Raw genomic sequence first — 21793 nt, 5'->3', positions numbered from 1 at the left:
TAATGCGCTCGCTATAAGCATATAAGTAAATTAACCCGTTGCATGAACTAATAAGAAAAAGCGGCATTTTTATTACATCCTCAACATCTCGCTATTAAGTGCTAATAAAAAAGCTTGTTAGCCCAACACTACCGTTTTATGATTTACAGCATCATAAATCGCTTTTAAGGATCTCATAGCCTCGAAAGAACTGCGTGACAAGATAGCCCCCGCAAGACTGAAATGAATCCAAAAATAAAAATAAATAAGAATACCCAATGACTATCAGAAAGATACTGAATAAGAACAACTATAATGCAAGCTTAGGTAGATGTAAGCCACTCGTTTCCTCTGCTAATTAAATTAAACATTTGCACTTTGCCACTTTCCAAGCCCAATTTAATAGTTATGGAATCAACTGCATAGGTAGAAACAACCAGAAAATTGGGTTATTCCATGCAGTTGGAGGCAGATATAAAAATATAAAAAGTATTAGTAAGCCGGACGCAAAATGCGTGGTAAGTAGAAAATGCTTGCTGTGCCATTACTTATATGTTTTTCTGCAGGTCGTCTCAATTTAAATGTGTAAAGATTAAGAATATTTTATTTCTTGAATCGAAACAACGATGCATCTATCATGCATGATGCATCATGAAAGCTATTTTTACCGAGTTAAGCTTGGTGCTTAATTTTTGACAATATTTGGTGTTAATAAAATATATATAAATAACTCAGCATTAAATATTTGATAATATAATATAAAAAATATATAAGCTTACCTTGTTTCAAAGTTATAAGTTGGTCTTTTTATAAAAAGAAATTTAGGCAAAAAGTTTATGAAAAGACGTTTTACCCAGGGTGCCATTCTGTGTGTTTGTGGAGAACGAAAATGAACGTTCAGTACGACAACAGTCACACAAATGCTAAACAATAAAACAAACAATTTAATATTATGAATTAAATATTAACAAACCAATAACTTACCTTATAGAAACCAATATCATAGCAAATATTAGGTATTTACCCAACAGTGGTACAACTAACGATGTTGGAGGAATAATTTCCACGACCAAAAGAAAAAACACATGAAGACTAATGAGAATCGAGATGGATAGAGTAACCTGTAATGAAATGCATATTACTTTCTTATATATTATGGATTAAATCTAATAGTTCAGATCGTATAAAATGTAATCAAAATAAAGTGTATTTAGGCATCTTTTGCCTCACATTGTGTATAGTGACATATCTACCACATTATCTACCACTATATGTATTTTATTTTTAATTAAAGATCGAATAATATGCAATTATTAGCTGACTAAAAAAACAAGTAAGAGGTTCTAGCCGGGAGCTCCCGACTAGGGGATACCTGAACCCTCTTTTTCCAATATCAAATGCATATATATATTCTATTTTAGAAGCTATATGTCAAGTTTGGTGACTCTAGCTCTTATTATTTACCAAAATTGCACAAAAAACAGGATATCGATATAGATTTTTATCGATTGCTTGGAAACGGAGTAAGTTATCGATTATCGGAAACAATCTACATCTAAAATTTCAAGTCTCTAGCTCTTATAGGTTCTGAGATCCTTGCGTTCATACATACGGACGGACGGACGGATGGACGGACGGACGGACGGATAGACAGACGGACATGGCTAGATCGACTCGGCTATTGATGCTGATCAAGAATATATATACTTTATGGGGTCGGAGATGCTTCCTTCTGCCAGTTACATACATTTGGATTTTACACAAATACAATATACCCTTGTACCCTATTTTAATGGGTTCAGGGTATAAAAAAAAAATTAAATGTGAACATTAAAGTTCAATTCAATAGCACATATATGAAACTTGGAATCCAGCACGTAAAACTTGCCTATACATCTTGGTTATATCTGCTGTTAGGGCGAACCTATAAACGAGAAATCAAGTCATCGTCTCAAAAAGATCGGGCTGCAAGCTCGGCCCAACAAGCATAGTATCGTTTAATAAGACACTGTGGACAATTTGGTATGTATCCCCTGGTACTTTCTTGGGACTTTTAAATGGAAGTGCTACAGTTTAATGGCCATCTTTAGATTGTCCAACGAAGCTTTTGAAACAGCTCAAAACCAAGTAACTAAGAAATAATATAAACATGCAGAGTGCAGCGATAGTTCACGCACGCACTTAAATAACAGACGCTCTTAACAGTTTTCCTTAATTAATGTAAAGAGCACTGTTAAGCGTTGATTTTGTTGTTGCTCATCTTAGCAGCAGCAAACCTCTCCGATTTTTGTAAGCAGGAATTGTTCTCGAGCTCTGCAGAAAGGCAGAAGCAATAAACATGTAAAGGAAAGAAGTTTTCTTGTATTTGTCACCAGAAAAGAGAATCGTTCGGCAGAATTTCCTAAACGGCGTTCAACAATTAAATTAATGAACTAATTAAAAAAATTGTTGGATTATTATCCGTGAAAACCGTCATGAAATATTCAACTCTGTTTTCGCATTGTGTTTCCTCTTCAGTGAATTTTTCAATAGGCTGCGGTGTTTTCTCTCATATCCAAAAGCGTTGCACTTGCTTTTGCAGCTTATAACAGGTCGGCAAATTCTGCTCCCTCTTCGTGGCTAGCAGCGACACGCTAGCGCTGGGTGTAAGCTCGCCAACGACCCAGTCTAATAGTGATTTTTTTAGGGCAGGCAATTTTTGTCCTAGTTTGAGTTGACCTGCAACAGGATGTCAATTCATTGAAAATAGTCAAATGTCGGATCCGCAAGGGTTACTCCATTGGGTAGTTTCCAATTCAAATCTAGAGGGAAACTTGTCGGAAAAATGTGATTTGCACGTCTTTAACGCACAAATGTAACACGATTTGCTAGTGTTGCTGCTGGCTACAGCTACAAAAGCTTTCTTTAATAGGTTTTGGCCGTTGGGTCGAGAACAATTGTTCCGCGGAAGTTCTCGATTAGTCAAGCTCATGCCTCTATTTATTAAGAATTGCGATAGCAATGGCCACGAAGGTATTTTTTTGCAATGTCTTCTCAAGTTTACTGCGGATCAAATGAAAAACTAGCGCGTCGAAAACGTCTTGCTCAGTGCCAAGAGATTTAAGGGCAGCTAACTGGGAGCTTACGCTGTCTGCAAGTACTCTCAGTCTCCGAGTCCACATTCTTGACTCGTTTCAGATTAAACATCTCATTTATGTGGGATTGGACATAATTGCCTTGTTTCATGACTGTCTTGCAATAACCGTAGGGACCGATGGTAGTTAACACCCGAGGCTTCCCAACAATCAATGGTTCCTAAAGGAACGAGAACTAAAGCGGATAGCTTCGTCATTAAGTCATTAAGCTTAGCATCTGAACCTAAGAGCATAGTAAATGTATTGAACCAACTGATCAACTCGGTGTACTTCCCTGTGTGCTGTTCAATACATCATGACTACTAGCAGGTCGACTTGTATGACTCAGACTACTTAGTATTTTAGCCTTTAATTTGCAAATAAAGTTCTTTAATCGTTGGCGACTATCATATTCACTAGTATCATCACTCTCCTGTTCCGTTTTGGCTTGGATTTTAAAAAAACGGACAATAATTTGCTTCAATTAGGCTTAACCGTGCTTCCCACTCTGAGGTGTTATTAAAGCATATTGTTTTGCAATATAATTTTTGTTGCGCGTAAAGGAATTATTACTCATTACTCTTTTTTGGAGCCATTGCTCCAACGACTAATTTGTACGAAAGCTTAATAATCATTTTTCTAATGCTTTGATTTGATCACAAATGCATAATTTCCTAACTAAATGCCAGTTTAACCTTTACATTTTATACGTTTTGCCCCAATTTACTTCCGGAAACAATGCTCTTATGCTTATGTTCTCTTGCACTCCAAACAGGTAAATCATAATAATTTGAATTCCCTTTCGAAGATCTCGCTGTAGTTAAAGCGGATAGTGCACGTAAAAGGAATTCAATACCAATGTGAAGTCAATGTCACTCAGGTGGCAGATGTATGTATGTTGGAGCACACAAAATTGCGATCCTATAACTGGGCACGATACATGTAAAGAGGATATGTAATGCCTAAGTGGAAACCCCTTTTTACAGTTGCCGATCAGTTGTTGTGTGCCAGATATTTAGTCGCTTGTGTGCTGTGGTAGAATTATCGAGGAACTGGCGTAGATTGTATGTAAATCGCATTCATTAACTACGGTGCATTTGCATGCCGCACTTTATTGCTAATAAAGGATGATCTACCATCTAAAGCCGCAGTCGCCAGCTTATTCCCTTGGTGAATAATTCCAATTAGCTTTCATGTTCCGGACTTAGACCTTATCCTCAGGCCTTTCCCTCCTTTCCTCCTCCATGAGATTTAAAATTAAACACTTTTCGGCAAATCCTCATTCCCGGCAAAAATGCGCATGAGCTCCGCTTCAAATCTTTTACTCGACAGAAAAACTGATCGACAATATCGATAGTTATTCAATTCAATTAATATTTTAAGAAACAACACAAAAAAGCACTGACATCGTTAATAAATAATATATATCTTAACTTGTGACTCGAATACACAATTGCAACTGTTTAAAGTATTCTCAAACATATGCTCATTATATAGCGACAATGAAAGTACACTTAGCTCCGAAACTATCAGGTCCATTTTGGAACATAACTTCGATACTCAAGACTCAAATGCTGAATTCTTACATTGGATATCACCGGAATAACACGGTGCCTAAAGCTAGAGAGGCAGTTAGACTAAACTGTCGATCCAGTCCACTCCGTCACCAACAAAAAACTTTAAGAAATAATACACTCAACCCCAATAGAATACTAATAGCAAATTAGGGATAGGATTCATAAAGTTCAAGAAGTAAATCTGAACCAGGTTGACAAAGACATAGCTTACAACGAGTTTCAGGTGGAAAAACTGAGGTTGAAAATAAACAATCGCCATGCAAATAAACAAAGACTATTATAATCTGAAGAGGTAGCTCAGAAAGAACTAGGCACGGCGGCTCAAATTTATTCATTTATTTATTTAATGGGCGACAGAAACGATTGCCTAATTACAATACACAATTCTCTAATAGCAACTCAGCAGGAGGTGTTTTGTTTGCCCGTCCGGCCAGCTATGCCTCTTTTCACAGCTAATTTTGCCAGTAACTCTATTAGAGCCTACAGCTAGTAGATAAAATAGTGTTCTTAAGTAAAAATTAAATATAATCTTAACTTTATATTATTATATAAGAAAATACAATAAATAGGAGAAAAAAAAGACGTTATTAGCAATGTTCGGCTCAGCAGCTAAAAATTAAATTAGTATTATATTCGCATAACATTTCAGTTACAGATTGCCCTGCGAGGCAAGAAATGTCACTATATTGTTTTATTTGGCGCTTCTCGCATGTCATAAAATAGCTCAATATTATTTGCTGTTAACTATCTAGCGCTTATCGCTTTGCTCTCAGCGATGTTTCTGTTATCGCGCTCTTTTACCTTTTGGACTCTTTCTTAAGCGGCTAGCGCATCAATGCTAGCGACGTTGCAATGCATTATTGTGTCGTATGTTCGCTATATCGAATCTCTTATTGATCGCTTCGCTAAAAATTGTACATTTTCGCATATTATCAATACGCTCGCTATAAGCAAATAAATAAATCGACCCGTTGCATGAACTTGTAAGAAAAAGCGGCATTTTTATAACATCCTTAACTTCTCGCTATTAAGTGCTAATAAAAAAGCTTGTTAGCCCAACATTTTGGTGACCCCGACGTGATTCTTTTTATATAACATTATAGTGTTGCATAAAATTAATAAAATTAAAATTGAGCTAGTTGTTACTAGTTTCGGCAGCAATTAAAAACCGCTCTTATATACATACATATGTACGAGCAAGTGTCATGCGGTAATTTGCAGTAAAGAGGAGTCTGTGTACATAAGCATATATACATCTACATACAGACGCGTTGGCTCTCGCTATCTGCATTTTACTTGTGTTTTTATTCGACTAGCTGTTGCGCGCGCTTTAAGAGTACAGTGCTGATAATAAGACAACGGTCAACGAACTTTCGTGTGCAGTTTTAATTCGGTTTTTTTTGACCTTTTTTCGTTTTCTTCGGTTGCCATGGAAAGTTCTAGTGCTGAATCGCTGGCCCAGCCTACAAACAGGGTGTAATTTTCAAAGCGCAAGGTGGCGTCCTTGTATGATGGGTTGCAGGCGCTTCAATCTAGCCTCAACCAAACGCCCCTTGCCAATAATAATGAAATTGCATTGTCGGTGCTGCTCATCCGGATTGAAAAAATGGAATCTGAATTCGAAGACGCTCAAAACAAATTGGAAGAACTAGACTTTGGCGAAATCGGCAGTGAGCCTCGCGTAAGGCTTTTGATGAGCTTTCAGTAACTTTGGAGACTTCGGTGCGGTTTGAAATCGCTAAGCACAGTAGAGCATTGCCGTCCAGCTCCACATTTGTAAATGAATCTATTGCTGCTGCGTCAATGACTAGATCCAGGGCGTTTCCGACCTTACCGCTAATCAAATTTCCAACGTTTTCTGGAGGTTATACGGAGTGGTCAGATTTCTTTTCAATGTTCACAACTTTAATCGAAAATCATTCCGAACTCACAAACGTTGAAAAAATGCAGCATTTGCGGCTCTGCTTGAAGGACTCTGCGCTGGATACTATTCGGTTATTGGAAATATCGATTTGATAACCTTCGATTTGTATTTCAGGCACACATCGTTGAGCTGCTGGGGCTCAAGAAGGTAGAAAATGGCTCCGCTGGCATGCTGCGTGAATTGTCGGATAAGTTTAATGCCCATTTTCGTGCTCTCACCAGTTTGGATAGCAAGGAGCAAATTGGTGGTTGCATCCTTGTTCAGGTGCTACTGCAAAAACTGGAGGATCCCGCCTTTGCAAATTTAATACCATCATGGGCACAAATTCCCACATGTTTGGAGCAACGCCGCAGAACCCTAGAGAGTGTGGATTATGCTATGGTAACCTAAACGTCGAGCTCTCAGGTGGGCAAGAACAAAGATACTAACACCAGTAGGACATCACTCGTTGCTACTAACTCAATGGCTGCTGTTTGCGTATTTTGTAATGTTGAAGAGCATAATGCCCAAGATTTGGCTATTTGTCTCCAGAGATGCGTCTCAAGGAAGCAAAACAATTATCTTTATGCCTCAACTGCCTTAAAAGGACATCTTTTACGAACATGCAATTCCGTAACTTGTCGCACATGTGGCTCCAAACACCACACACTTCTGCATTTAGACGTTTTGCATTCGATTCCTTACTCTGTCACTCCTACTGCAGCTTCTTCAGCCCCCGCCTCTACCTCTCTTGTTGCCCACAACCTCAGCAGCGATGGTGTATTTCTGGGCACTGCGCCTGTACTAGTTAAAAATCGGCCTGGGACTCTAGTTCCAAGTCGGGCTGTATTTGATGGTGGGTCACAGCTACATTTAATTACATCCCGATTCTCTCAACAGCTGCAGTTGAAGAAAAGTCCATCTTCAGCCGCACTTGCTGGCCTGGGAAACGCCCCTTTCGCTACTGATGGATGCACTGTGACCATCAATCTACAATCTCAAACGGCAGAGCACTCTGCAATCATCACTGCCATCGTAGCTTCCACTGAAGCAGATCGCCAGCCAAGCATCGCCCTTAATACAACTAATTGGAATGTGCCTGGAAATATTCGCCTCGCTGATCCTTGCTTTTACAAGCCGCAGCGACTTATTAATCGGAGCTGGTCTTCTCTACGATCTAATGTATGTCGGGCAAATAAAACTGCTACCGGGATTGCCTCTGCTGCAGAAGACACGCTTTGAATGGATAGTTGCAGGTGGCGGTTCCCAGCAAGGTGGTACCTCTCTTTTGGCCAATCGTGTATCGTCTGATGCCCGCACTGATTCTGATGGCCGAACCGGTGAGTTAATTCAACGATTTTGGGAAGTAGAAAGTTTTCCAGACCCTGTTGCTAAAGCAACAAAGGAAGAGCTTGACTGCGAGGAGCATTTTGTTAAGAGTTTCCAAAGGTTGCCAACGAGAGCATATTCCGTGCGACTCCCTCTCAAACTCACTCTGGATTAATTAGGTGAATCTTATCAACAGGCATTTCGCAGATTTATATCGCTTGAGAGAAAGTTGCATCGTCATCCCAACCTTAAGTCCCAGTAATGCGCGTTCATTGAAGAGTATATGGAGCTCGGACATATGACTCTTGTCCCTCCAGAGTTGTTATGTTTATGCAAATATGCTGAAGGAACAAAGCACGAGCACCAAACTTCGTGGCGTGTTTGATGGTTCAGCTATCACCAGCACTGGATGTTCGCGGAATGAAGTGTTGATGGCTGGGCTCGTCATACAACCGAAGCTGTTTAACATTTTGATGCGATTTCGCACGTTCCCGGTTGCCCTTACTGGAGACATTGGCAAGATGTATCGCTGTGTCAGAGTAACGGTCCCAGATAATTACCTACAATGCATCTTGTGGCGAAATTCTACTGATTCTTAAATAAGTGTCTTCAAGTTTGACACAGTTACGTATGGCACAAAACCAGCTTTCTTTCTTGCCGTTCGAGCAATGCAGACATTGACAGTCGACGAGCAACATTCATTTCCAATTGGTGCAAAAATTCTTCGACGCGATTTCTATGTAGATGACCTTATATCTGGCGGTGGCTCGGTCCAAGAGGCGATCGACGTATTAAATCAAAAAAGGGCAGCCTATCTAAAGGTTGCTTTGAACTCAGAAAATGGTGCAATGGTGGTGAAAATACTGCCTGTCACGAACTTTGCCAAACTTTCAGGAATGTCCAATTATCCACCTTCCCCCGGTTGGCTTGCAATACAATGTGCGATGTAGAGGTTCACGGCTTGACGGTGTGACGCTAGCATTACCGCATACGAAGCTTGCATTTATGTGGTTTCAAAGAGACATCATTCAAGCTGACGCTTATTTTGTTTTAAATCCAGAGTGGCTCCACTTAAAACTCTTCCGGTAACAAAACTCGGGCTTTGTGGCGCACTTTTGTTAGCCCAATTGATGCAGGAAGTAGCTGAAATGAAATTATTTACCGGTACATTGCTGGCCAGATTCATCAATATGTCTATCATAAATCCGTTATGAATCGTCGAAGTTCAACGTATTCGTGGTCCACAAAGGTGCTGGCCTTGTCTTGTTGAAAAACCAATACTGGAGTTACGCAAAAGACTGTTGCTCATCACAGATCCTGCAGATGATGCCATATTAAGGTGCAAATATGTGAATTCCTTTTCTGCTATTCAACGAGTATTTACCTATGTGTACAAGTTTATCCATCGTATTCGGCGCCCCGGACGTTTGATCTTCGACATACGTTTTGGATCCTTCATACTTTTACGTAACGTTCAAAAGGGCTCTCTTTGGGATGATATAAAGAACGTGCAATCAAAGGGCGTGGTCGCTCGTTCCAGTATACTCTCATCATTATTGCACTTTCAGGATGAATTTGGTATTCTTCGAGTTGGTGGGCGCCTCGAAAAGTCAAGCCTTCCTTATGAGTCCCGTCATCCTATTATACTGCCCAGACTCTCACTCACTTTCATGAGCGGAATCTCCATGCTGGACCACGAGCCTTGTTGGGAGCAAAACAGTTTTCCGGAACAAGCCCCGCTTGGTGGAGCATGTAAATGCTAATCTTCCAAAGGAGCGATTTGTTAAAACTCGAGCGTTTGATAAGACTGGTGTGGACTTTTGAGGACCATTCTTCTACAAGCCTGACACTCGAAACAAAGCTCCTAGAAAATTCTACATCAGCGTATATATTTGCTTCGCCACGAAAGCCATTCATTTGGAGTTGGTCAAGGATCTATCTACGTGTGCATTTCTCAATGCTCTAAAGCGCTTTATATGCACTCGTCAGATTTGGTCTGACAATGCGATCAACTTTGTCGACGCCAAAAACGAGCTTTTGAGGTTAAAAATCTCTTCCTCAGAATCTGTCATCAAGAGGCTGTGCTCCAGTTTTGTTTAACGGACACAATTGACTGGCGCTTCATTCCAGCGCGCTCCCCTCACTTTGGTGGCCTTTGGGAGGCTGCGCTAAAAACTGCAAAACATCACTTCTATCGGGTTCTGGGGTCAACTGTTCTGGGATTCGAAGAGCTTCGTACCGTTGCCGTTAATTCTAGACCACTGCTTCCCATTTCAGAAGATCTAGAAGACCTTGATGTTCCTACCCCAGCTCATTTTTTGGTGGCCCACAAGCCACGTTCACAGAACCAGATGTGACACGGCTCAATTTTAATCGTCTAGATAGCTGGCAGCGAGTGTCCTACATGCACCAAGTCTTTTGGTCTCGCTGGCGAGAAGAATATTTAAATCTTCTGCTACAGCGTTCCAAATGGGGGACTCTCAAGCAAGGTGTGGCTCTCAATGACATCGTTCTTGTCAAAGACGAGAACTAATCTCCTCTGAAATGGCCACTAGTAGAGTGGTTGAATTGGTATAAGTAACTGATGAATTCACACGCGTTGCAGTTCTCAAGACTGCTAATAGAATCATTAAGCGAGCAACAGCTTATTAGCTGTGTCTGCTTCCCCTTAACGATCCTGTTGAAGCTCAATCGTTCAAACGGGGGGAGTATGTTCGGCTCAGCAGCTAAAAATTAAATTAGTATTATGTTCGCATAACGGGGGGAGTATGTTCGGCTCAGCAGCTAAAAATTAAATTAGTATTATGTTCGCATAACATTTCAGTTACATATTGCCCTGCGAGGCAAGAAATGTCACTAGTTTGTTTTTGTTGGCGCATTAATGCTAGCGACGTCGCAATGCATTCTTGTCTCGTATGTCCGCTATATCGGATCTCTTTTCGACCGCTTCGCTAAAAGTTGTACATTTTCGCATATTATCAATACGCTCGCTATAAGCAAATAAATAAATCTACCCGTTACATGAACTTATACGAAAAATAAGAATTTGTATAACATCCTTAACTTCTCGCTATTAAGTGCTAATAAAAAAGCTTGTTAGCCCAACAAACAAATTAAAAAATAATAATAAATAAAAAAAATACTATCTCAAGCGCGTATGCATTTACGTCTCGAAAAGCAAAATGTTAACACGAAACCAAAGGCTTCAATATAAACCAATTACCAATTACTTGATTCCTCGCCTAACGGAAAGTTTATTTAGCAACTAAATAAAAATCAACTGAACTATTATTTTTTGTTTTACTTATTGAATCAAATTACATTGCAGTACCTGTAAGGATACCGTGAGAAGAAATTAAACAAAAATTGGCAAAGTTTCAACTTTTGATTTCTAAATTAGAATTAACGTATGCCGACAAGCGAGCGGTTCACTTGATTGAGCAGGAACTAGGCACACTCAGGCAGGAAAACATAACCCTTTTATAGTTCTACGACGACGTTGAAAAATGTTCTCCTTTTTAGCAAACGAAACTATCATTGAGTATAATGTACTAGCACAGCAAATGAATGATAAGCAAAGATTGACACATTTTGCGTGTTCATCTCTGGACTTTTAAAGAACCTTACCGATGTTCTGATATCAGTTCAGATAAAAAATTTTCCGGTTGCTAAGGAATGGCACAGAATATCGGGTCCAATCATGATACGTAAATCTTTGCGTCAAAATTTGACTACGCAAGTTAAAAGTCGGCTCAAAACTAACAGCATCAAAAAGGCAAAGGGCAAGGCAAAGGCTCATACTTTAAAAACCAGGGATTCATTCACTGGGGGTCTGAGCCGGTAGATAATCAACAGCCAACAGAGTTTCACCGGAAACAAGGCCAACAAGCCTTGTTGCACGAACCAATAATTATCACTGATTAGAGGCGTCAGAGAGTTAATCAATTGGTTGAGCAGGATTCTCGTCAGATTGTGATTATAAGCACACAGCTTGCGCAGCAGTCACAGAGATCGAAAACAAATATGCAGCAGATTTTAACAGTGACTCGTTTAATTTTTTACCGTAGTCTCGCTGCTTCCGTTCATTAAATGGAAAGTAGCAGGAACGACTTCAAAATGTTTAATGAACACTGGGTCATTAAAGAACTAAATTCAACCCACATTGGGCTTGAAAAACACAATTCCCGTCGAAAATCAAGCAAGCGGTGTGGACGGTATCTCTCGTAAGTGTATGCCTACCATGCTCGGGGTTAAGAACCCATTTATCGATGGTATAATTGAACTTAACTTTTTAACGAAGGCAGGTGCCACTATCGACTTAAAAAGCGGGGAAATACACTTCAGTGACAGATCGGAACGGATCCAATACCACAAGTGCTAAACCGGCAATTTTACATATAATTGACGAATAGAAATTTCTCCGGTTGTGAGGGAAGAATTTTTAATCATTGTGTACTAAGATATTGGCAGATCCAAATGAGCTGCTGCCGTTTAATATGTCGGTCGTAGGAACAATCCGGACCGTGGACAATGAGCCGGTATATCCGTTTCCGATTTTGTCAACAAAGAAGTAAAATATTTGTCCAAAAACGGTATTATTCGCCAAATAGGTCGGCGCATAACAATTCGATCTAGGTAGTGAATAAGAAAGGCATTGATGACTCAGGCGCAGGTAAGAAGCACCTGAAGCGTTCAGAAACACATTAAAAAAACCATTGTGTATAAGTATCCGATGCCATCAAACGATGCTATCAAACCTTGGAAAATCAGTATTGAGATTAAATTTGAAAATGGATTACCACCAAATAACCCCCTCGTAGCAAGCCGTACCAACTAACTGGCGGATGCATTGTCCAGATAGAAGGCTAACGCGTTGAGAGACGCAACACGGTCTGCCGCGGATACGATGCACAATGGGAATAATACCCGTATTTCGGAAAATGGGATACCAAGTCCGACGGGGTCAAGTGCGACGAAGTGCCTTGTATTGCAATCTGCCGATATAAGGTCACATCTAGCATGCTCCTGTCGAGATAATATTTTGGGTGTCCAGATGTTCTCCTTGACAATGAAAAGGATGAGATAAGGAAAATTTTGACAACAGAATCCAATAATTCGCGACTAATATTTACAGAAAATAAACAGGTTGACCTCAGAAATCGTAACAAACAGCAACATATGTGCCAAGGCCATATACGAAAAAAATCCTAAAAGGCACGAGCTCGTGCTTCCCCACTCTCATCATATCGCATCCCATCCGGATAAATTATTCACATCGACATCTACTCAACTGACTGGAAAGACTTCCTCACTGTCCTTGATAAGTTTAAAAAATTTGCAATGGTGCAACCCATAAAATCAGGTAGCAAGGGCAAATTTTACAGTTAGTCAACGCCTTTCCAAGAACGAGAACAATATACGGCGCCAGCAAAGCAGCTTTAAGTGCCAAGACAATAAGGTGTATGTTGTTAACGCTCCAACTATATATAGCACGTCAAATGAAAAATTGGAGCGTGTGCACAGCATTATATGTGACATAGGCAGGTGCTTGCCAAAGCAGAGAGGGATCAAGGATACAGAGCACTATAAAGTACACAGATAGTAGAACAAATACAAACAAGTCAGAGGTTCTAGTCGGGAGCTCCCGACTAGGGGATACCTTGAACCCTTATATTCCAACATCAAATGCATATATATATATTATATTTTAGAAACAAACTCGATCTGCGCAGGCACTAGGAGCACCTACATCTACAATTTCAAGTCTCTAGCTTTTATAGGTTCTGAGATCCTTGCGTTCATACCAACGGACGGACGGACGGACGGACAGACAGAAGGACATGGCTAGATCGACTCGGTTATTGATGCTGATCAAGAATATATACACTTTATGGGGTCGGAGATGCTTCCTTCTGTCTGTTACATACATTTGAATTTTGCAGAAATACAATATACCCTTATACCCATTTTTAATGGGTTCAGGGTATACAAAAAAATAAGTTCCCTTGGCAGGGTTCGAACTCGCAACTAACCGCACTACTTGCCGCCGTCTCTACTCAACAGCCACACAAGCCCAAAAAAAAAAAAATAGTTTCCCCGGTAGGTCTCGAACTCGCGGCAGACAACACCACTTGTCACCGCCTGTACTCAACAGCCACACCCATAAATGAGTCGTGTTGAGAGAAAAATGAATTAACACGTGCCGCAAATACGTGTTTACTAATCTCTATTACAGTATATCTTATTGTACCATAGAATATTTGGGTATTCTCAAAATGTCAATTGCATTAATATCGTATCTTAAATTGGTGGGCAATATAAGTTGGGTTATTAGCTTGATTTATAGCTCTACGGTGGTAGCGGCAAGGTGGTAATCGGTATAAAATGAAAGATTCTCGATATATATTAAATTTTAGAAGCAACATATCAAGTTTGGTGACTCTTGCTCTTATTATTTACCCAATTTGCTAAAAAAAACATGATTTCGGTATCGATTTTTATCGATTACTAGGAAACGGAGTAATTTGTCGATTATCGGCAGCAAACTTTGTCTGCGCATGGACTAGGAGGATATACAGCTAACATTTTAAGTCTCTAGCTCTTATAGTTTCTAAGATCCTTGCGTTACATACGGACGGACGGACGGACAGACGGAAATTTTAGATGAAGATGCTCCTAGTTCCCGCGCAGATCGAGTTTGTTTCCGATAATCGATAACTTACTCCGTTTCCAAGCAATCGATAAAAATCGATATCGACATCCTGTTTTTTTTAGCAAATTGGGTAAATAATAAGAGCTAGAGCCACCAAACATGATCTGTTGCTTCTAGAATATTATAGATATTTCAAGTATCTTTCATTTCATTCCACCTCCCCGCTTCCACCACAGAGCTATACATCAAGTTAATAACCCAACTTTTATTGCCAACCAATTTAAACCACAATTTAAATGCAACTGATTTTTTCAGAATACACAAATATTCTATGGTACAATAAGATATACTGTAGAAAATTTCATAAAGATCGGTTAAGAAAAACCAAAGTTATATGCAACTGCGCAATTGAATGGGGCAGCAGCTTTAAGAATTTCTGTATCCATGTACACACACACATTCATGCGCGTCTACTTCGCATTCTAATAGCATAGTAATTGCATCATTTTTTGCGGTCAGTTGCGAGCTTGAGCCCTGTCAAGGGAACTTTTTTTTTATTAATTTATTTGCTGTTGGAATAAGAGGGTTCAGGGTATCCCCTAGTCGGGAGCTCCCGACTAGAACCTCTTGTTTAATTCATTTATTTGGTGTTTGAATAAGAGGGTTCAGGGTATCCCCTAGTCTGGAGTTCCCGACTAGAACCTCTTACTTGTTTGTTTACCATCCGATCGGCCTCAATTTAATTTTCAAAGATCTTTATTCAAATTCATTTGAAGGGTGTTTCACAATTTTCGAAAAATGCATTCCTTCTTGGGGGCCTTGACACACACATATTTACCACACCAAAATACTTAACTTACTTATAAAACACAAACACAACCTATTACAAAAACAAACAAAACTTATGAAAACAGCAAAAACAAACATAGATCAACTGATGACAACAGATGACGCCAAAACGTGTTTTGAAAACAATAGAAACGTAGAAAACAAAATAACAACAACGCTAAAAAAAAAACAAGAAACGAAACACGACAAGCTACGAGATCAACGGAACCTTACACTAGCGGACAACAAAACAAAAAAAAAAGATTTACACCAATCAATAAAATAGATTTTCCTCTCTTAAAATACATTGCAGACGGAGAAGAGTTAGTTCAAACCATAAAAGAAAAACACAAGAGGCAACGCGCACCAAATTCTCTTTATTGGTTAAAGAGCATAAAACTAAGAATAACCAAAACCCGAGAGATCGAGCAATATTGCACACAGTGGAACAGACACGTAAATTCTTAAAATATAAAAATCTTATCATCAGATAAATGTAACAAAACCGTAGCAATGAATGTGCGTATAGAACACTAAGACAGGATTCGACATCAAGACTACAAAAAAAAGCATAACCACTTCGCGGCAAAATTATTTAAGATGGGTCTTATTTCAAAGGACGAAAAAAATAAGATGACTACGACAACAGCGGTACCTCCGAGGATATATGGAGTTCCGAATATACACAAGGAAGAAACACCACTCAGGCCTATACGGATCATCTTCTGACGGGCTGTGCAAATATATTATTAGAATATTAAAAAATCGGACAATAGACTCAAGGTACAACATAAAGAACGCCGTAGATTTTAAAGACAGAATTAACAATTCCCACATTAGGAATGACGAAACATTGGTATCTTTTGACGTAATATCCTTGTTTCCCAGTATACCAATGGAATTAGCACATGACTTAATAAGACAAAAATGGACCAAGTTAGAAGAACGCACAAGTATACCTAAGCAACTATTTATGGACATAGTTAAATTTTGTATACAGGAAAAAAAAATATTTTAGTTACGAAACAGATATACAAGATATACACACAACTTTAAGGAATGCCAACGGGATCACCGGCCTCCCCAGTAATCGCAGATATAGTAATGGAGGAACTGTTAGACAACATTACGGATAAATTGCCAATAAAACCAAGACTTTTGGCCAAATATGTAGATGACCTGTTTGCCATAACGGATAAAACAGAAGCACATAAAATTTTGAAAGAATTGAACTCTTTCCACAGACACATTAAATTTACAATTGAATTAGAAGAATACGGGAAATTACCATTTTTAGACTCTTCAGTAAGTAGATTGGACAAAACATTTAAAATGACGTGGTATAAGAAATCCATAGCCTCCAGACGAATACTGAACTTCAATTCAAGCCACCCTAAGAAAATGTACATGAAATTAAAAACTCTTGATGAAAAATAACCTCCCACACAATGAAATTAAAATATTTTTAAAAAGACGACATATCGGAACAGAAAAGCCTACAAAACCAAACAAAATATACAAATCCCTAATATATGTCCCACGACTATCAGAACGCCTCACAAACTCAGACTGCTACAACAACCAAGAAATAAAAGTAGCACACAAACCTGCGAATACGATACAAAAATTCTTCAGTAAGATTAAATCGAAAATTCCGATGACCAACAAAAGTAATATGTTACTTTTGTTGGTCATCGGAATTTTCGATTTAGACAATACCCTGTGCTGGGGAATATAACAACAAGTGCAATGATGTGTACTTAGGCACGACAAAATGCAAACTAAAACAAGTAAGAGGTTCTATTACGTATTACTTGCTGACGACTTAACTCAACTGCCACACCAAAAAAAAAAGTAGTTTCCCCGGTAGGGCTCGAACTCACGAACTCGTGTTTGTCTGGCCCTGCGTTGGATTCGGTTCGATCGTTGGAGTTTACCGATGCTGGCTCTGAATATTCAAAATAAAAGATTTAGTAAGAAACGTCTTTTTTTTCACGCCAATATCAATGAGATTCGCAGTCGGCTGTGATATAACGTGAGTTCTCCGACAAGGTCAATTCGCATATGCGTGCGTTGATGAGTTTGGGCCAGCAACGAAGAGTTGGAATGCGAACAGCACTTTGCCAATAACTTTTCTCGCTTACTATCCGCGAAGTATTTAGTGTGATTGCCTTTGAGCAGGTTGCTAGGAGAGTCTTATGGATAGGACGATCGTCGATGGTTGGCATTCGCATATGAAGGACCAGTACAAGTCATCAAAGAGTTTCTGGATTTGAATCACATGTCGCGAGTAAGTTTAGAGTTGAGTGAATATTGTAAACATTTCCTCTCACATCATTGTAGGAAGTCAACACCACGACCGAGTTTAGTTTTATGCTTGATGGCTCTGCGACGACTGATTCTGGATATTCACTTAATGATATGCTGATGGCGGAACCCATAATTCAACCTAAATTGTTCCACATCCCGATCCGATACAGTGACATATGGGACCAAGTCAGTGTCATTTCATTCCGTGCGCGCAATTAACCAGTTAGCCATTGATGAGCGTGATGCATTTCCAATTGGAGAGGATGCCATCGAGCAGGATTTTTACGTTGGAGCCAACTCTGAAGAGAAATTTATCAAACAGCCGATATATTGTCTCGTGGCAATTTAAAGCTTCGAAAGTAGTGTTCCAGTGATGACTGGAAGAAGTTATCGATGGAATAGCAGGTGAGATAGAGAACAATACTTGAAGTTCGATGATGGAAGCGATGTCAACAAGGCCCTTGGTCTTGTATGGGATCCAGTTTTTTTTTCATTTTCTGTTATAGATTCCACGGTTAAGCCCTACAGGCAGTTAGTTCTGTCCATTGGTGGCCGGTTTTATGATGAACTTATGGTGGACTCTTGGGTCCAGTCATAGCTAAAGCGAAGATCTTTCATTAACAGCTTTGTAAGGACCAATTGACTTGCGATGAAAGCCTTCCGATTCTATCCTGGATAAGAGATGAACCCTTTAAATTCAATGTTTTCTTGGCAAATCGTGTGGCTGCCATACAATAACTTACCGCTAGTATGGACTGGCGATAGGTTCCGACGAACAGAAATCCAGCTGAAATTATTTCAAGAGGCACACTTCCCGACGTCCTAGCTCAATCGGAGCTCTGGTTTCATGGCCCATCGTATCTATTAGATGGTGGCCACTATTGGACGGCCTCTTGTCTTCGTGAAATTCGAACAATTGAATTAAGGAAAAGAGTGGTGATCATCAAGTCTCCACACGCGAGCTTACCTTTTGCAAATTTTACAAATTCATGACGCGTATAGGGCATTATGGACATACTCTAAGATGACATCGGGGAGCTTCGTTTTCACGGATTTGTGAAAAAATCCAGGTCCATCGCATCCCTTGCACCACTTCTGGATGAAATGGAACTCCTCCGTGTGGGTGGCCGGCGAACCCCTCCGTCTCTGTATTATGATGCGTAACATCCCTTTTTTTTTTTTTGCCTCGGCGTCATGCAATCACCTAGCTTTCATCGCTCTGTTTCATAAAGGGCATCTACATACTGGTCTCCGCGCATTACTAGCCAAAATTCGACTCTAATATTGGCCGATTGGTGGATTAAGAACAGCTTCTAAAGCAGTAGTAAATGTGTGAGGTGCTTCACCGTACCCTAACGGGAGTATATTATTGCGGACCTTTCTTCAATAAGTCGGAAGTTCATAGGAGACCGCCCATCAAGTGGTCCATTAGTGTCTTCATCTGCTTTACCAGAAAGGCAATGCACTTAGAGCTAGTCAAGGACCTATCGACTGCCACATTTATAAGTGTCCTAAAACGATTTAATTTTAACCCATTCTGTTTGGTCCGATAAAGCAACAAACTTCGCTGGACCGAAAAACGAGCTGATAGATTTAGAAAGTCTGCTGCTTAGCGATTCCCATATGGAAGCAGTTCAGCAGTTCTGTCTCCGTTCTATCTCTCTCGTTCTCCGCACTTTGGAGCACTATGGGAGGCGGCAGTGAATCTGGCTAAGCACAATTTCAATCGCTCTGTTGACCGTTCATTGCTTTTGATGAGCTTCGTATCCTTGTTCGCCAAAGTCTACGTGAAAATAATGGGCAAGATTCCTCACCAAACGCTGAGAATCAAGGTGACCATGGCCGGAGCCCCCATTATACTAAGAGCTAGGCCAAGACGGGCAGCTTTTAGCAACGCCCTTTTTCATAGAACGTTCAAGGTCAAATATAATAGATAGAAATAGATTCGTCCTCAACGTACAAACAGCCGACAAACTATCAGCGACATAGGAACTCCGAGCCTATGGAGATAAAACAGTCGTCTTGCTCCAAACAAAATTTGTATTCGGAAAATAAAAGGTGCACTTTACAACTTAGTGCCGCTATAAAAATGGCATTTCATGATGATTAAATGCAGAGCAAAGTCCTTTGCGGACCCAAACAAGTCCCTGCCGTACGACATCAGTACAATAGCTACCATACGTATAAAAGGGGAGCCTGTATACTCGAAGCTCTATCCCTCCCCGAAGGTCAGTGCCGACTTTGTCAACGCAGAAGTTAAACAACTGCTCGTGAACGGGAAAGTAAGGCCATCCAAGTCACTTTACAATAATCTTATCTGGGTTAAAGATAAATAAGGTATCGATGAAACGGGCCATAAAAAGAACCAATTGGTTTTTGATTTTTGAAAGCTAAATCAGAATACTATCGATGCCAAAAACCCTATTTACTATATTTCGACACTACTGTACAAAATTGGAAAGGTACAATTTTTGCAACTTTCGGCTTCAAATCAGGCTTCCACCAACTGTCTTCAATATAATCTTGTTGATTTGCTTCCATCAACAACGTTCAGACACTGCAAATACCAGATCATAGATAAGTTTGACCAAAACTAACAAGGACAGATATTGGCTGCGGAACACAAAAGGACGAACAGACAGCATACGCAAACGCCAAGCAAATAATGCACGATCATTTTGGGGCTTGCGGTTAACCACAAACAACATAAAAAATATTGTACCTAGCTTTTAATCTGGTTTTAATTCACAATATAGTGGATACTCTGAAAGCTCATTCATCAACACCAAATGCAGATCGCTCTACGAGCTTGTTGGCAGTAATAAAAATAAATCAACAAAAAAAAAGTTCGCTGAATAGGACTCGACCTCGTTACAGACAGCACTCCTTGCAACCGTCTCTACGCAACAGCCATACCAGTTGACGAAAAAACGAATTAAAATAGCAGCACATACACACATCACAGAATACAATACAATCACAATTGCATTGCTGTTGATTTCATACGATACTTTTGTGTTTCTTTACCGATCTTTATGACAGTAGATCTTATCGTGTTATAGAATATTTGTAAGTTGCATCATGAGACTTGGTATTTTAGATGTAGATGCTCCTAGTTCCCGCGCAGATCGAGTTTGTTTCCGATAATCGATAACTTACTCCGTTTCCAAGCAATCTATAAAAATCGATATCGATATCCTGTTTTTTGGGCAATTTTGGTAAATAATAAGAGCTAGAGTCACCAAACTTGACATATAGCCCTAGTCGGGAACTCAAGACTCTTACTTGTTGTTTATAAATTATTGTTGACATTATTTAAGCTTGGCTGCAGAAGGCATTCTTCCCTTATGATTTTCGCTGCTGATAGCATTATTAGAATTCGGCTGCAGAAAGCATGCTTTTGTTATGATCATTCAATTTGTAAACATACATTTGTACCATGCAATGCAGCTTATAAATAACAGTGGTTGAAAGTTCTGTTGTTGTAAATATGAGTATATTATTCAAGAAGCTACATGTCTAATTTGGTAACCTTAGCTCTTAAAACCTAAGAGATTGGCTCAAAAAACAGGATTCGATATCGCTTTTCATCGATTTTTTTAAAACGGGCAAGTTATCGATCGGGCAGACAGACGGACATGCCTAGATCGACTTGCCAGTTGATGCTGATCAAAAATAAATATACTTTATGGGTGTTTACAGATGTTTCCATCTGCTCATTACATACATTCGCACAAATACATTATACCTTTTTTACCTACTTTTGATAGGTTCGGCGTATAACTTTCCTAAATTGTCGACCAACCGGTGGAAAACCTAAAATTAATCAAAAACCGCGAAAAACAGAAAAAAGTGCACAGTCCTAATGGTAAAGTACCAAAGATATCACAGCTTATGCTCTGATAAATTTGATCGAATTACATATGTAATGCAAATCAATTTAAAATACACCGAAATAAAATATGAACAGTGATACAGTGATAAATATCCATATATTAACAACAACAACGACAAGTTTAAAATCTTCGCGTCAATGCAACGCCTGCACCGTTAAGCTGACGTTAAACAAAAAGAAGAAAATAACACCAAGAAGACTGACTGC

At 39.5% G+C, this 21793-nt stretch overlaps 1 protein-coding gene across 7 annotated transcripts in view; it reads right to left on the bottom strand.

The window, feature by feature from the left end:
- Positions 1-21793, bottom strand: part of LOC115760416 (acetylcholine receptor subunit alpha-like) — a 405819-nt gene that overhangs the window by 102330 nt on the left and 281696 nt on the right. For 6 of the 7 annotated variants that reach the window (XM_030701721.1, XM_030701719.1, XM_030701722.1 and 3 more), the window contains 2 exons: positions 964-1100; positions 759-902 (listed from right to left, as the gene is read on the bottom strand). In XM_030701721.1, the coding sequence (XP_030557581.1) occupies positions 759-902; positions 964-1100 (281 nt within the window). Of the gene's footprint in view, positions 1-758; positions 903-963; positions 1101-21793 lie in introns of those variants that run through there. The other variant, XR_004017641.1, reaches the window with a different exon arrangement.

The sequence above is a fragment of the Drosophila novamexicana genome, unplaced genomic scaffold, assembly GCF_003285875.2.
Source record: "Drosophila novamexicana strain 15010-1031.04,08,12 unplaced genomic scaffold, DnovRS2.1 tig00000434-arrow-pilon, whole genome shotgun sequence".
Classification (NCBI taxonomy): domain Eukaryota; kingdom Metazoa; phylum Arthropoda; class Insecta; order Diptera; family Drosophilidae; genus Drosophila; species Drosophila novamexicana.
This window is presented reverse-complemented; position numbering and strand designations above follow the sequence as displayed.